The sequence below is a fragment of the Cornus florida genome, unplaced genomic scaffold (genome assembly GCF_030987335.1).
Source record: "Cornus florida cultivar Cherokee Brave unplaced genomic scaffold, ASM3098733v1 CherokeeBrave_3.0.0_Hap2_Chr05, whole genome shotgun sequence".
NCBI classification, from domain to species: Eukaryota; Viridiplantae; Streptophyta; class Magnoliopsida; order Cornales; family Cornaceae; genus Cornus; species Cornus florida.
In genome coordinates this window covers 100,204,209-100,221,598 of record NW_026775575.1, presented here as the reverse complement: position 1 = coordinate 100,221,598, position 17,390 = coordinate 100,204,209, and the positions used below count along the sequence as shown (strand labels likewise).

The window sequence follows — 17,390 nt, the reverse complement described above, 5'->3', positions numbered from 1 at the left end:
GATTTGCTGAAAAAATTAAAGATGTTTTATTGAATTTTCTGAAAATATAATCTTAAAAACTACAAGGCTACCATTGTTAATTCATAAACTAATATTTAGAATTTTAATACTCTTGGTTTGTCCGGATTAGAATATTATTTGTTCATATTTCTTGTAATGCAAAAGATAATTGTTATGGTAATCCGTGAGTTAAAACAGTAGATGTAGCTATTCATAATTTCTGTTTTGTTTTTTCTCTATTTTCTTAAATTTCAGACCTTAAATTTTTTTTTTTCCCTTTTCTTCGCAGATGACAAGTCCATAAGAGTCCAGAAGATACAGTCCGCGGATTGGATCCGATTCGATCCATTATTTTAGAGATCCGATCCGATCCGATCCGATCCGTGGACTAACAGATTGGTGGCAGATTCAAAATCTCCCAATCCGTTACGAGCGGATCGGATTAGAATTGATGCCTAATCCGATCCGATCCGATCTGTGGCCACCCCTAGGTATGGGATGGTAGTATACTAGGGATGGATTAGTAAAACACTAAATCCTACCTTACTTGGAGTGAGTTGGATTAACTATAAAAAGTTAAGTCCTACTTACATGGATGGATATGCACCAGTATGGGATGGTGGGATAATAGGGACGACTCAGTTCAAAACACTGAGACCTACCTATTTTAGGGACGGATTAGTCTAATACTAAGTCCTACCTATATGGAAATAAGATGGATTAACTACATAAGTTAAGTCCTACTTATAACTATATGTCAGGTCAATAAACCTTTTGAATGACACACCTGGAACGGACTTTATATATCTATATTATGGTGCCGTGGTATGAGCTTGAGTCTCAGGACCATGGTTAGGGAACGGACTTTATATACCTATTTTAGGGACGGATTAGTCTAATACTAAGTCTTACCTATATGGAAATAAGATGGATTAACTACACAAGTTAAGTCCTACTTATAACTATGTGTCAAGTCAACAAACCTTTTGAATGACACACTTGGAACAGACTTTATATATCTATATTATGGTGCTGTGGTATGAGCTTGAGTCTCAGGACCATGGTTAGGGTGCGTATATCGCCTAAGATGGATAGCTGGACAGAGGTGTTATTCCCTGGTAGGTCCAGGTACACATGACCACATTATGTGCAATTTGCATGGTATCTCTACTCAGGCTAGGACAGACCTATTGGACTAGTGAGCATCCTATAGTGTGTACTTATACATATATGGACTACTCTAGTTATTGTTGAGTCTATCTAGGATGTATCTGCGTATCGGATTTCTGTTAGGATTGTAGTATAACAGGATTTGCATGTGGGCCTTACCCACTCTCTTATTTTTCAGGGGCTTGCCAGTTCCAGGGATAGAGCCGGGTCGTGCAGAGCAGATACGGATATTCATTCCTCCGACGATGTAGGATTGCTTCCTTATTAGCTTTGGTTTTTATTACAGTTAGTTAATTTTACAGTTGGGATTTTGATTAGGGGTCCACTAGATGGATTCCTGAGTTGTAAATAAATAGAGGTTTTGGATTATGGGTTTAACAATAATAATAACCTTTATGGATTTTGTAATTAGAATTCTTTTAGCTTTAACATTTATTTTTACATTCAGTTTTGTATTCTGTGTTCGATTTAAATATTAATTATTTGATATTTCCCTCGGGTTTGGGCCTGGGCCTGATCAACCCATGTCTCGGATCCGAGGGGTATCACATAATAGGACTTACCTATTTCCTTTAAAAATAAAACCCCCATATAGTAGGATTGTATTGGTCCATTTTCAATTACTACGTAACATTACTTAGCTTCCAATAATAATTTATTAGAGTTGCGATCCAGCGTGGTAAGTTCCATTGGAACTCGCCACATGTCACACTTCTATTGGGCCAAGAATAAATAAGTAAACATATGCCCCCCAAATTCCATGCCTAGAATAACTTAATGATAAGGCATGGGATTTGAATTCCGCCATCATGAAGAAGAACAAAAAAAAAAAATTGAAGAAGAAGAACTGGAAGTACATGTAATGTAGCCTCTTCTCAATGAAATGCTCCATACTTAGGAAATCAGCTGATCTTGGAAATTCAGTTAAGTCTGCTTTATAACTTTAGCCAATGTACTTTTCCAAGTACTTAGCTTTTCTTCTTTTAGATGAATCCTTCATATTCAACTATCAAAAATGGCCAAAATATGGCCATTATCCTTCATTTCCAACTTTCCTGTTTACTTGGAAAGGAAGCTACCAACCAAGTTACGTGGCTGGTGGAATGATTGTGGATTTCCAGTTTTCATAGATGGAAGGGTGATACTCTTTTAAGTATACCCCATTCACATGATGTTTGTTGGATCCTCCATCTATGTCCATCAATCTATAAGCCCGTTTTCCAAGGACGTAAGGACCCTTCCAATTAAGGGTCCACTTTCCATATTCCTTGTCTTTGACTCCTGGTGGAAATCTGACTTGCCATACCAGGTCTCCTTCAATAAATGTCTTTACCTTAACCTTCTTATTGTATGCCTGCATGACTTTCTTCTTTTAAGCAATAATATGGTCTAAGGCATTAAGACGGATTTCATCAAGGTCTTTCAATTCCACCAACATGGCATGGTTGTAATCTGCTAGAATGAGCCTGTTTTGGAAAGCCACCCTTGCAGACCTTATGTCATTTCCATTGGAAGAAGGCATCATGTCCATATGTAAACATATATGGTGTGACACCCATACTTGATCTTTTTGAATTCTTCTAAGCCCAAAGAGCCTCAAAAAGTAGGTGATACCACTCCTTTGGATGATTCTCAATCATTTTTTCAAGGATGTTGAGAATTACTTTGTTGGAAGCTTCTGCCTGTCTATTTGCTTGGGCAAAATATGGAGTAGAACTGATCACTTGAATGCCACATTCAGCATAACAGTCAATAACCTCACTTCTAACAAAAGAAAGACTTCTATCTATGGTGAGAGTCTCTGGAATTCCAAACCAGTGTACAATATGTTTCTTGATAAAATTAATTACTGTTGACTGCTCACAAGTCTTTAATGGAATGACCTCTACCCACTTTGTAAAATAATCCATTGCAACTACCATATAAGTATGACCATTTACAGATGTTGGCCTTAACTTTCAATGAAGTCCAAAGCCCATCATCTGAATGGCCATATTTTCACTATTGGTTGCATATTTATAGTTGGAACTCTTTGGACTGGGCCATGTTCTTGGCATGTAGTATAAGTTTTTGCAAACTCTATGTAATCTTTCAATATGCCTTTCCAATAATAACCGTACCTTCTCAACAGCCATCTCATTTTGATTCCAGCTTGATATGCTCCACATATTCCAAGGTGTGATTCTGCCATCACTCTCATAGAATCATTCCTACCCAGGCAGCTTAACAAAAGTCTATCTTCTTTACTCTTTTTATAGAGATCTTCATCGATCAAAATATAGTGAGGTGCCAAAAGCTGAACTCTCTTATCCACATTTGCACTAGGATCTTGCAAGAAATGAATAATTAGTGTTTTCCAATCATCCAAGTCTAATCCATCTATATCAACATTGAAAATCTACCATGTCTTCTTGGCAGGTTTAATTCTTTTTGGCTCGTCAACTTAGAAATGACTTGCCATCTCAAGCCGTAACTCTATAGAAGGGAGAGTTCTTCTTCTGATTATGATCAAGGTCTCTTCTACACTCAGTGGAACTTTCACTCGAGAGGCTAGTTGTGTTAGATCATCAGCCTTTGTATTCAAATGTCTTGGCCAATATTTGAGTTGCAAATCATTAAACTGACAAAGTAATTCCAAGGCCAAAGAGTGGAAAGGCCTTAAATGCCAATTGAGACATCTATATTCTTCAAAAAGTTGGCTAAGTATCAAATGGGAATCTCTAATAATCTGGACCTTATCCACCTTTAGCTCTAGTAGGATTTCCAGCCCAATAATTAGTGCCTCATACTTAACTTGGTTGTTTGTACACTTGAAATCTAAGAAAAAAGAAAATGTCATTTTTCTTCCCTTTTGTGAAATGATGACTATTCCAGCTCCTCCTCCATCCTGGGTGCTCGATCCATCAAACATGAGAGTCCAAGGTGTATAGTCAAGGTAGAGATTACCCACCTCATCACATACTTTTGAATCAATCTTGGTGGAAGGATGATCTGCTAGAAATTCTGCCACCGTTTTTCCTTTGATTGCCTTTTGTGGAATATACTTGAAAAAAAACTCCATTAAGGCCAATGACCACTTTCCAATACGTCCAGTGATCAAAGGCCTCGAAAGCATATACTTAATCAAATCTGTTTGAGAAATGATATACACAGCTATTGGTAACATGTAGGTTCTTAACTTCATAGCCGCATAATATAAGGAAAGACACAAATTTTCAATGGAAGTGTACTTACATTCCACTAGAGTGAGCACCCTACTTAAATAATAGATAGCTTGCTCATTTCCCCATTCATTGTTCTGGGCTAGAAGGGTTCCAATTGATTCATCAGCAGCTGATAAGTATAATCTTAAAGGTCGCTTCTTGATTGGAGGCATCATCACTGGAGGGTTAGCCAGGTAGCTTTTCAAACCTTTAAAGGCTTGCTGGTGCTGTTCTGTCCACTTACATTCTTTAACACCTTTCAATTTCAGCAATGGGGAGAAAACATAAGTCTTTCCAGCATAATTAGCAATAAACCTCCTTAAATATCCAACCTGGCCAAGAAACCTTTGTAGTTCTTTCTTGGTGGCTGGTGGTTTTGCTTTAATAATTGTCTTTGCTTTATTTTGGTCTACCTCAATACCTCTTTGATAGACCAGGAAACCCAAGAAGTTTCCAGCTTAAACTCCAAAAACACACTTCAAGGGATTCATCTTCAACTTGTGTTGCCTCATTCTTTCAAAAGCCATCTTCAAATTCAAGAGATGTTGAACCTTGACCAAAGACTTGATGACTACATCATCAATGTATACTTCCAAAAAATGGCCGATCATGTCATGAAAAATGGCATTCATGGCCCTTTGATATGTTGCTCCGGCATTCTTCAACCCAAATGGCATGACAACCTATTCAAAGGTTCCAATGGAACCTGGACATCTGAAAGTCGCCTTGGCAATGTCTTCTTCCGCAATATAAATTTGGTTGTACCCGGAATGCCCATCCATGAATGAAAGAATTTCATTGTTGCAACAGAATCTACTAACTGGTCAGCAATAAGCATGGGGTATTCATATTCTTGAAGTTGCAAAGTTTATATTCCGGAAATCCACACATACCCTTAACTTGCCATTTTTCTTAATAACTAGAACTATGTTGAAAATCCAGTTAACATACCTGACGGATCTTATAAAACCAACCTTGTGTAGCCTTTCTATTTCTTCTTTGACCTTTAGAACAACTTTTTGGAACATCCTTCTTGGAGGCTGCTTGAAAGGCTTGAAACTTTCCTTGATTGGCAGCTTATGCTCTACCAGTTCTCTAGAAAGTCCTGGCATTTCCTCATATGTCCATGCAAAGCAATCTTTGTATTCATGAAGTAAGGAAATCAATTCTTCTCTAAAGGTTGGTTCCAGAAACTTATTGATGTAGGTAGGCCGAGGGTCTTGCTCAGTTCCAAGATTAACTTCCAAAAGTGGATTTTGTACTTCGGCCTTGAAATCATCTAACTTCATTGGTGCTACCTTTAAGTCTGTCAGTTAGATAGCATCCAACTTGTCTTTAGTATCTTTCATAATCTCCAAAACATTTGTAGAAAATGAGGTACTGGCAGTTGTAGTCCTTTTCAATCGTAGTTCGGCTAGGTATGTTTTCAACCTAGCAAGGCAGCAATTAACCGCCTTGCCAAGTATTCTATTGCTGCCTTGCCAGTTTGAAAACATACTTAGCCGAACTCTTCCATTTTAGGTTTCTCTTCCGTAAAAACTTTTGTTTGAAATGTAGTGTTGAACACCGGCCTTAGGTAGAATTATTGGCCTTGGTGTTTCTTGGAAAAACTCTCTTACATCCTCTTTTGTGAGATTTCTCCTCATGGTGGCCTTCCTTGGACGGCCCTTGCTATCATTTCCAATAAATCTGATTGGAACGAATTCTTCGCTATGCAACTCAGCATCCGCATGGTTTACCCTTGCCACAAATAGCCGGTTATCAGCCTCCACTACTTTTACCTCATCTCCATCCTAAAATATTGGTATTTGATAGAGTAAAGATGGAATGCAAAAGTTTGGGTGAATCTATTCGCGGCCTAAAAGCAAGTTATAGGTCGTTGTGGACTCAATAACAAAGAAAGCAATGATGAAAGTTCTATCTCCCACCGTTAATTCCAACGGTAGAATGCCTTATATCTTCACTACTCCTCCCGCGAATCCACTAATGGAAACATCAGTTGGAATGATATCTTCAGGCGACTTTCCAAGCATGCGCATGACATTGACTGGAACAATGTTTAATACTGAACCATTATCTACCAGAACTCTTACCAAAGGTCTCCATTCCACTAGTACCTTGATATATAGAGGCTTGAGCTGTTGAGTCATGCTTTATGGTGGCTTTTCCAGAACGATCTTCTTTGGTTTCGTGGGGTTGTTTTCTTTAATCACAACTCCCTTTAATTTTTAAAGATGCTCAGCTTCATCTTCGAAAACCTCTTCTATATGAATACCATTATTAGGTTCCACTACAAATGGCCCAGAGCTAGACTGTCCAGGGCTTTCCAAGGGAGGACTTGTTTCTACTACATCTCCTTCCATTGAAGTTAGTTGATTTGACTGTGGCTCAAAAAATAAGGGAAGAACCACTACCATATTACTAGTAAATTCACCTAGAAGGCTCCCAAAACAGATCTTCTTGTTGCAGTAACTATTAAAGATTTCCAAGTCTATTTTATCTTTTGTAGGAAGGACGTCTGCAGTCAAGGAATTTCCAACTTCTGAAACCAAGTCCAATAAATCATCAGGATCTCTAACTCTTCTTTTAACTGGAAGTTCTGATAAGTCTGACGGTTTAGCCATCTTCTTTAGCCAGTTGGACCAGCCATAGTCTTTCTCCCATAATTTCCTTTTATCAACCCTCTTCCTTTGCTGCCTTCACTTTTGTGTGTGGGTCATATAGGAATCATTATGAATAGGGAACTTGGGATGATTAAGCCTCTTCTACCTTTCATTTTGCGAGGAGGGGGTCTTAACCATTCTTGGACGGAGATGATCATTTCCTTTTCTGATCCATACTTCTGAGGCCATTTTTGGCCTGGAATGCCTGTCACCTTTAGAGCCTCTGCCTTGCCAACTGCTACTTTAATACTTTCTGCTAGGACGGAAACTTGCCTCATAAGGAACTATATTCCTTTCCAAACTCCTTGGAAAGAATTCTGGTTTCCTTGCTACTGACCTTCTTTCTGTATAGACCTAGCTTTCCTTCTCTGGAATGGTCACAGTAACTGAGTTTTCCATTTTCTGGAAAGTTAGCCAGTCATAGACCTTCCATTTCTGACCTCGGTCGCCATTGGAGAGATTTTCTTTCTGCTTTTCTTTTGGAAAGTCTCTATGGCAACCTTCATTTTGAATTTTACATTTGGGGCAATAACCCTGCTAGATTAAGGCTATCTAAGCCTCACGGAGTTATTTTTCCGACTCGGCTACTGTTTTTTCCATGGATATTGCAGCTTCAGGAATTTCCAGTTTTCCACTGAACCTTGGATTTGTCAAGTCCACCTTTTTCCTGGGTGTTCTGAGGTAAGAGAAGTAACATTTGTGGCAACGACCTTGGGGAAAGGATTTCCATCAATACCCATGACTTCTGTTTTTTCTGGAATCTTCAACCTGCCATCTTCAATTGCTTTTTACATAGTATTGCGAAAAATAACACAATTGTTAGTGGAATGCTTCCACGAATTGTGAAACTTGCAATAGTCTTTCTCGGCCATTTCAGAGGCCGTTGGCATCTTATGGCCTGCTGTGAAGATCAGTTGTTTGTCAGCCATGAGCAAATCAAATATTTGCTCGGCTTTAGAGTTGTTAAAAGAGTAACTTCTGGAAGGGTTTGCCCCCTTCCACTTGGAACCAGAGGCGGCCTGCAAGTTGGCAGTGGCTGATTTTGGTTTTGCCAAAGCCTCACAAGTATAGGCCTTCTTTATGTTGAGCTCAGCTACATTTACTTCCAACTCCCCATCAGTTTCAGTGGTGTACACCTCATAATTAGGATCATAATAGTAGGTGCCCTTGGAGGAGCTCTTTCGGTCTTGCTCCTCGTAAAGAAGCTCTTCATACTTAGCCACTCTGCCGGCCAAGTCAAACAAGTCATGAAATTAGACACCTTCAAAATTCTTACGAAGTTTAAATTTTGGGCCTTTCACAGCCATCTTCACATATTCTTCAGGTGGCAAAGACAAATTATATTTGTACTTAGCCCTTCTGAATCTGGAAAGGAAGCTCATAACCGACTCTCCAGGTAATTAATGAAGTCTGGAAATGTCTGTCATGGACACTTCAGGCTCAACTCTATAGAACTGAGTATGGAATGAATCTTCAAATTACTGCCAACTTTGGATGGAGTTGGCTGGTAAGTTGGAATACCACCTGAAAGCATATCTAGTCAGTGTATTTGGAAACAAGCATACTTTCAGCCATCGATTGGCTACTGCTTCTCCACATTGGACAGTGAACCGACTGATATGTTCCAATGTAGACTGTTCGCCCTTTCCATTGAACATTGCAAAGTCTGGAATTCTGAAATTCCTTGAAAATTTAACTTCATCAATGAACTCTGGATAGGGATTTCTGTAAGTTGGCCTTTCACCCCTTCGAGTTAGGCCAAATTCCTATTGAAGGAATTCTACAAATTGGCCTCTATCAAACACCACAGGTTATGGAAGGTTGTTGTCTGGCCAACCTTGAGGTTGATTTGCCACTTAATGCCCCTCACTCGCCATTAGCAGTGGGTTGGCATCTCCATAATTATTCTTACCACGGTTCTTTCCTCCTTAGTCAAGAAGTGGCTCCCTTGGAAAAGGTTGCCTCCTAACCGCCATAGGAATAACCATTGGTGGCCTTGCTAGAATAGGTGCGGCTGGCTGAATGTTCATAGGTGGAATATTCTGTTGTGCTTGTGGTATGGCCATGGTTGGCCAGGCTGATGATGCCAAGTCTTCTGTGAAAATACCACAGGTGGAGGATTCTGAACTTGTTGTATAGTTGGCATGGGCGCCACTTGTGGAACAGTCATCTGTGCCACTGGAGCTATCACAGGTGCAGCTAGAATATAAGTCTGTACCATTGGAAAGGACTGCACCTGCTGTTGAGTTGGAGGGAATGACCTTGCTTATTGTTGAGAGGAACTTCCTTCAGCAAATATGGCCGGCCTACTAGCTTGGAAGGCCGACTGTTGAGACCCTTCAGAATTGTTTGGCCAAGGGGCCAAACCTTGGTTTGAGCTTCCAAAGGTCCGTTTCAACATAGACTCAAACCTTTGAGAGATTTGGTCTACCATTTCTTCTAACTTCTGCTCATTAGCAAGAACGGCTCTTGCATGATCTTAACTAGCCTTAGATTGGTCTTGCGCAACTCTGGGTAAGTCTTAGGTGACTCTTGCTTGGTCTTGCACAAACCTATCTTGCTGCATTGCCATCATACGAATGTTGTCCATGATGGGTCCATTTGCCATTGATTGAGCAAAATTTTCCACCATATTATTTTCATCAGGTACAAATCGTGAACTTTCCACTGGAAGTTCACTGGCTTACATCTCTTCTAGTTCGGCAGGGTCTTGGACAGACTTGCCTTGCTTTTTTCCACCGGCCATTGAACAATCTGTTGAGATGTCCCGTCGGGCGTGCCAAGATGTTCAGCTCCTAAAAACCGTGGTCCTTTTCAAGAGCAGAAAGGAGGGTGAATGTCAGGCATGCCAAGAACTGCTGTCGTTCTAAAGTAGATATCCGAACAATCATCCACTAAGAGATTGTATGGATCAGGTGATTGTACGAAGGACTGGAATTACCATATTCGGAGGTTCTTTTTGCCTTGAAAAATGACTTTTGGACTATTCTATGGCTAGTAGAAAGGAAAGCAGTATTAAAAGTACAGGTTTTCAAAGTAAAGTGCTGGAAAATAAGAATAATAAGTGTAGGACTTGAATTAAACATATTGAAGGTGCATTAAATGAATGTAAAGATACATAATGTAAAGAAATTAAAGTGTTGTTGGGCTGTGTGATTTGAACAGGATTTGCAAACTATCTCTAAGTGCTCTATTTATAGAGCTTTCCATGCATGTAATAGCTTGATGTGGCAACTCCAGCAATTTCAATGTGGCAAAATTTAGGACTGCCAAGTGCCCCATGTTCTCTTGGCAGTTGTAACTCTTCCTTCCATCTTCTCCCTCCTCTGTCGCAGACTTCTTCCCCTCTTTAGACACGATTTCATAATCCATAATCTTATCACCTGCGATTTTTTGTAATTATCTTCCGTTAGTGGTAGTTACCATATAAGGTACCACCACTTTCAACTGATATGTTTATATTTGGCCAAGTATCCCATGTTCTTTGCAGTCTTTTCCTTCTACAGAATTCCTTTGCCTGTATAATTCTATATATATATATATATATATATATATATATATATATATATCATGCATGTAAATAGAAGTTATTTGCGGACCACGTTCTCCTCGGCTTTGGGTAATTTCCTTCTAGTTGAACTTTCCTTTCTAGACTTTATTTCATGATGTCGTGACCACAATACTCCAACGATTTTTCTTTCATGGGTTATATCTTATATATAAATATATATACATAGATATATATCCATAAATACAGATTATTCCCCACGTCTTTTTCTTCTAGTAAACCACATTTCCATGATTTTGACAACTTCTATCTTGAGATTTTCCTTCTGGGCTTTGGAGTTCATGGCGCCATGACCTCCTTGATTTTAGGAGCTTCCTCATTGTGGTTAGTTTCCCAGAATATATATATATATATTCATCCAACCTACTTCCTTTTTCTTCTACAGACCACGTCTCCTTGAATTTTTAGGCAATTCTCCTTCCTTTAGACTTTCCTGTTTGGTCTTGACTTCTATGGCGTCATGGCCCATGATTTTAGGATTTCGTGAGCTATATTTCAGTACACACACACATATATATGTACACACACACACATATATATATCCAGAAATATACATGCCTCTCTAAACCGTTACCCACTTCCCTATTCTTTAGCAAACACAGTTGACTTAATGAAATAAATGTTGAAGCCTCCTAAAAATAAGGAGAGAATCCAACCCCACATTCTCCTTCTTTTAACTTGGTCAACTTCAGTGCTACCAATTTTGGTGAATCTCCATGTTCTTGGGATTCTTTTGGAAATACAACACCTTCTATAGTAACAATTTCCTAAGGAATTAACAAGTCTCGTAAGTCCCACAGAACTCGCCATGTATGGCCAAACTCATTCATATAGGAAGATGTGGACCCTTGATTTTAAAGAAGGCAAGTCCTAATAGGGCTCACCACTTTCTTTAAAAACAGAAAAACCCCATATAATAGGATTGTATTAGTCCACTTTCAATTATTACGTAATATTACATAATTTCCAATAATAATTTATTAGAGTTGTGATCCAGCGTGGTAAGTTCTATTGAAACTCACTACATGTCGTACTTTCATTAGGCCAAAAATAATGAAGTAAACACATATATACAACTTTCGTTTCAAATTTCAATATACTAATAGATGGACATTAGGTTGTCGACTCGGTATGATTTCTCCTAGAACAATATTGTGAATGTGCTGTTTTGTTTGAACTTTTACACGTGTGTGTGTGTGTGTAATTAATGACGAACTAGCCACCGGTGGGACTTACATGTAATGGTATCATCGCTTGGTAGCTAGAAAAATATGTGAGTGTTAAGTGCAGTGAATAGCATTAAAACAAGGCACACCAGAGCTGAGAGTGCCGATAGCACGATCATTAGCACACGAGCTTCGCTGCTTTTCACCTCCTGTGCATATCCTATTGAAGCAATTGCTAGTACTGTTAAAGGGAAGGAATAAGCCCACCATGCTACATTGAACTTCCTCATCGATTTCCTGTATAGGGTTGGCCTACACACCTGTTTCACATGAAAAATGACAAATTTTAACATTTAAATTTTTATTTTCCGGGAAAGGAATCAACATATAAAAATATATAAATTAGGATAATAATTCTTAGATCTAACGTGGAATGTTTTATATATCCATTGAATAAGACCAGAATCTCATCCAATATTGATTTAATAGTGTCACTCAACCAACGAGTCAGTAGTCTAGCGGTATCACCCTTTTATCTCGCAAAAAAAGGTAAGGAGTTCAAGTTCCAGAGACAAGTATATGTGAGTACTAACTAAACAAAAAAAAAAAAAAAAAAATACTATCACTTAGATTCCTTCTCTTAGACTATTGTATTAGATTCCACAAAATTATAACAATATCTTAATAAAAAGTACGATTTTCTTTTTTTCTTATTAATTAGTTACTTTTTAATGTACAGTTGAGATAGTTACAAACATGTATACTGTGTCCCTAGCTTTGTAGACTTAAACCGTGATTAAAAAGACTAAGAAATTTTTTTTTTAAGTCAAAATAACTTTATAAGTACTGTATAATTTTTTTGTTAGACTTGGGAGACTATTTGATTCAATTTTCTGATAACACTAATCTATTTTTTTGAAAGATGTACTAAAATTAACAAATTATACAAATATTCTGCTTTATTTAATATTTAAAAATATTTTTAGAAAACTGTTATATATATTTCAGAACTGTTTTCAACAAATTAAAGCGAGAGAGTCCAAAAGTCCACACTGCCCTTTACAATATAGGAAAAAGTTACGATGACAATTGACGACATGAAATCTGAATAGAAGAATATTCTGGACGAGACCAAATTGAATACGAACAAAAAGACAACTTAAATACTTTTCTACTAAAGACTATATCACCATCAATTCCTAACTATATTTTGAGTGTGGCGTGCTGTCTGACTGGTAAAGGACAAATGTTAAGTCCTCCCACTATCTGTTTTGAGTGTCCAATGCTCTCTAAAATGTCTTCTCAAAATTAAAATATAAAAAATTTTATTTTTTAATACATTTTATTGATATGCTGTACAATCCCTCAAAATATGAAATTCTTAAAACTTTTTTCATATATAACACGTGGTTATAAGTTGAAAACTTGATATACTAACCCTTTTTTTTTTTTTAAGATTTTTTGTGTAGATATGGACTGAAAAGTCACATGAAAAAGAAATAAAAATGCATTGATTAAAATAAGAAAATTAATGGTCAAAGTGTCAGCATAATTAGAACATAATTGCTAAAATATAATATTTTAGATAAAATGCACTATTGAAACAGAATTGCTAAAATATAACATTTTGACACTTTAATTCCTTTTAAAATATAAATTTACCATGAAGAATAGCATTTTGCATTGGAAATTCTCTTAGCTCTGAATTACAAATATATATATATATATATATATATATATATATATATTAATATTTTAGTGAAAACAACTCCTTAATTTGTCTAATCCAAAAACAACAGTAGGAAAAATGCTAGTAGTTCTTACCAGGGACATGAAGAGGAAAAGTGAAAGAAAGAAGAGCATCTTCGACGATTTATCGAAGTTCCCAGAGATGGAGTCCCAAGCTAAGCTTGCCATGCTGGGAGCCGCGAAGAACAAGAAAAGAACTGGCCTGAGTATCACCGGAAGGTTATTACTACCAGATAACCTTTGATAAAGTGTGACAAAGAGTACTAAATAATGTATCATCCCCAACGAGAACAAGAAGATGGCACTCTCTTTCCATCCCATCTGAGCAGCTGCGCGTGCACCAATCAAGTTTCCGATCACTGACAACTGGCTCGCTGGATTCGCGACGGTGGAAAGAAACCGCTTTCCTTTGGTGAACCATTGGCCATAAATCTTGACATCAAGTGCCACTATTGGGATGACAAAAACCCACCAAAGCACTAAATAATTCGTGGTGTTTGGAGTAAAGAATGGCGATGATTGAAGCAAGAGAAGCCAAGAAATCCATGGAGCAAACAAGTAGTTCACTCCTACGTGGTGCAAGAACTCTTCTTTCACTGCATCAAACTGTAACAAACACTTGAGGACGTAGAGAATGGAGAGTGTGACAAGTGTGAACAAGGCAAGTGACCATAGAAGAGTGAAAGCTGCGGAGGGTAACATGCTAAGAACGCGTCGAAAAGCATGCGCATCATCTGTTGGCTCGCCTAGTGTCTTCCATAGCAAGGCTTGGCTAGAAAGAGAGAGGCTTATTCTGAAGTAACCGGAATGAAATTTGGCTAAGATGGTCGATATCACAGCCTTGATCATCATAAGGATGCCATAACCATGTCCATGTGTTTCAGCTGCGACAATGGATGCATTGACAGTAAGCTCAATATGGGGTTGGGTTTCTTTGGAATGCATTGTTACATATGGTGACACCTATCGCAACAATTTTACAACAATTCTACTGATAAAAGTGTTTTTTCTAGTACAAGAACCTCAATATCTGCAAATGGCTAAATGATGATGATGTGGGAGGGAATGTGATACACATATTAATGAATGCTAAGTATGTGTCTTTCAATATATATATAGATGTGTGAATTTGAAAATTGAAAAGAATGGTTGCTTGGAAGTTGAAGGCGGCTGAATGGGTTGGGTTTTTTGGTCTTTGATGAGTTGTGGTTCTTTCTTTACAGCTAATTCCATGCGGGGTGGGACCCATTGGAAATCCAGACAATCGTTGGTTCCGCACCGAGTTGTACGTATACTATCCACTTGAATAGATTTTGGTTGGAGGCAGCTAAGGTTTTCCTTTATTCCCTAGTCGGCTGCTAAATGTTCTTTTTTCGAAAATCTGCACGCATGCATGTTTCATTTGACAAGTATACTTAGAATATGTGTCCCATCATTTCTTTGGGTTTCATTTTTACCAACCACATCTGTAAGGTGTCGTTTCAGTGCATAACTAGTGTCGTTTTAGCACACAACATGAATTGTGGTGTCGTTTTAGCGCACAACACGAATTGTGCGAGCTCCACACAAAGCCTATGCACTGAAATGGCACCATTTTGATACACAGGATGCGTACAGAATCACATCCACACAAGATTCTTCATGTTACTTGCGTACATAATTAACAAAGGAGTCATCCAATGGTCTTTATATTGATTCCTTGTGAATCCTTCTTCTAAGGAATGGATTAGTTAAGCCTCAATATCAGCAAATGTAAAAATTAAAGCAGATGAACAAACTCATTCTATCAGTAGTCCTTTAAAAATCATATTTGGAGATTAAGGGACAACATGATTCAACTTAACATGTACGTACAGAGATTAGTGATAATATGTACGATCTATTAGAAACTAAATTGTTGAAATTTCAAACCCAAAGTAGCTTTTCTTTCAGGTCTTGTATTAGAGCATTGAATGTTCATAATTCCATTTTCGGCTTCTTCTGTTTTTGTTTTGTTCTCCCTCTTTTGGGGTCTTCTTTGTGCACGCGAGTGCATATATGCCCCACATTGATTTCTGTTGAAATTTCCTATGTATATAAATGTTAGGGGACCAAAATACGTTTCAGGTCCATAAGATTGTCTTCCACAACAATTGTCACATATAAGTAGGATGGTGTTGGAAGCTGAATCTAAACTTGTCTAGATTCATTTAAGAAGACCAAGTGATATTTTGGAAGGTATAAAGAATCTCATTATAATTGCTGGTACATGGAACATTTTGGTTTATATGAAATATTTTGGTTCATTGTGTGGTTAATTGCATGCATTTAATTCATGTACGAGAAGTATCCATTGAGTGATATAAAAAGGTGAGTCATGTATGCCCCACATTGATTTCTGTTGAAATTTCCTGTGTATATAAATGTTAGGGGACCAAAATACGTTTCAGGTCCATAAGATTGCCTTCCACAACAATTGTCACATATAAGTAGGATGGTGTTGGAAGATGAATCTAAACTTGTCTAGATTCATTTAAGAAGACCAAGTGATATTTTGGAAGGTATAAAGAATCTCATTATAATTGCTGGTATATGGAACATTTTGGTTTATATGAAATATTTTGGTTCATTGTGTGGTTAATTGCATGCATTTAATTCATGTACGAGAAGTATCCATTGAGTGATATAAAAAGGTAAACAATTGAGCAATATAAGATAAAGAATTCAACTTTATAGAAGTGAGTGTTTCTGAATTTTGTGTTTATTAATTCAGTTGAATATATGTGAGTGTATCCTATTTGTGTTCATTTGCCCACCAACTCCAACAGATGAATATACTATGTTTCGTGGTCTGGTCTGGTGCTCAAAAGGCTTGGAATTCTTGTTAGTCCAAAAAATTTCATAGCACTCTATGTTCTTTGAAACTTTTTATTTTTTATTTTTTTAGGTTCATAAAATAAACTTGTTTTCAGATAAATGTATACACGATAGATAAGTATTACTCACTAGAGAAAGAAGCATTAATGAAAGGCAAAAGCAATTTTTTTTTTTTATTTGGTTTGGACCAACCCAAATTCTGGTCATTGTGTTGGGGTATAAGCTAACTCAATTGCTCAGCAGCCAAATCATTGGTGCATAAAAAATATTCGAGGCGTTCCATTTTATGACCCAATCCAAACCCGTTGATTTGTCACCCCTAGTTTTCTCTAGCAATATTTCTGTGATACTTCTCAATTCTAGAACCATAGATGATCAAGTCCAAACAAAGAATATAAGGGATATTAAACAATTAATATTTAAACAAGCATTTGAATTCAAAAAGAATAATAAATAAATAATAAACTGAAGGAAACTAAATAATAAATCATTATTTAAAAATCCTCAAATAAATAATAATTAAAAATCCCATATTAAAAACCTTCAATCCTCTGATACCAGTAATTATTTAAACTACAACTCGAAAATCGATACTGTGGACCCCTAATAATATCCTAATTGAAATAACTGAACTGAAATAAAACTAATAACTAAAATATGAAGAAGAGTCCTACGTAGAGTCGGAAGAGTGAGTGACTAACTCTGCTCGGCACGAACAATGTCTAAGACTGGAACTGACGAACTTTTAAAAAATAATGGTTGGTCAGGCTCACAAACAAGTTTTGAGAGCATCTACAATGCTCTCTCATGTGGGCCTCTCAAACTCAGAGTCTCCCCAATAGGCTCTTATTTGAGCTCTCAAAATTTGAGATTCTCAAATTTCTTCTCATATATGGCAGCTGCCAAATTTTTTTAGCAAGTCTCTCATTTCCTAAAACGGTGTCGTTTCTCACCCGTCATCCCCCACTTGCATCTCTATATGTATATTATATATATAATATATTATATATAATAT

General features: G+C 37.3%; 1 protein-coding gene across 1 annotated transcript; it reads right to left on the bottom strand.

Annotated features, from left to right (window-relative positions):
* Positions 1 to 11,676: 11,676 nt before the first annotated feature.
* On the bottom strand, positions 11,677 to 14,581 carry LOC132310411 (S-type anion channel SLAH1-like). The gene is made up of 2 exons (XM_059808584.1): positions 13,595 to 14,581; positions 11,677 to 12,090 (listed from the first exon to the last, which is right to left on the bottom strand). Exons 1-2 carry the CDS (start codon positions 14,462 to 14,464, stop codon positions 11,866 to 11,868), a joined length of 1,095 nt encoding a protein of 364 aa, XP_059664567.1. The 5' UTR covers positions 14,465 to 14,581; the 3' UTR covers positions 11,677 to 11,865.
* Positions 14,582 to 17,390: the final 2,809 nt, after the last annotated feature.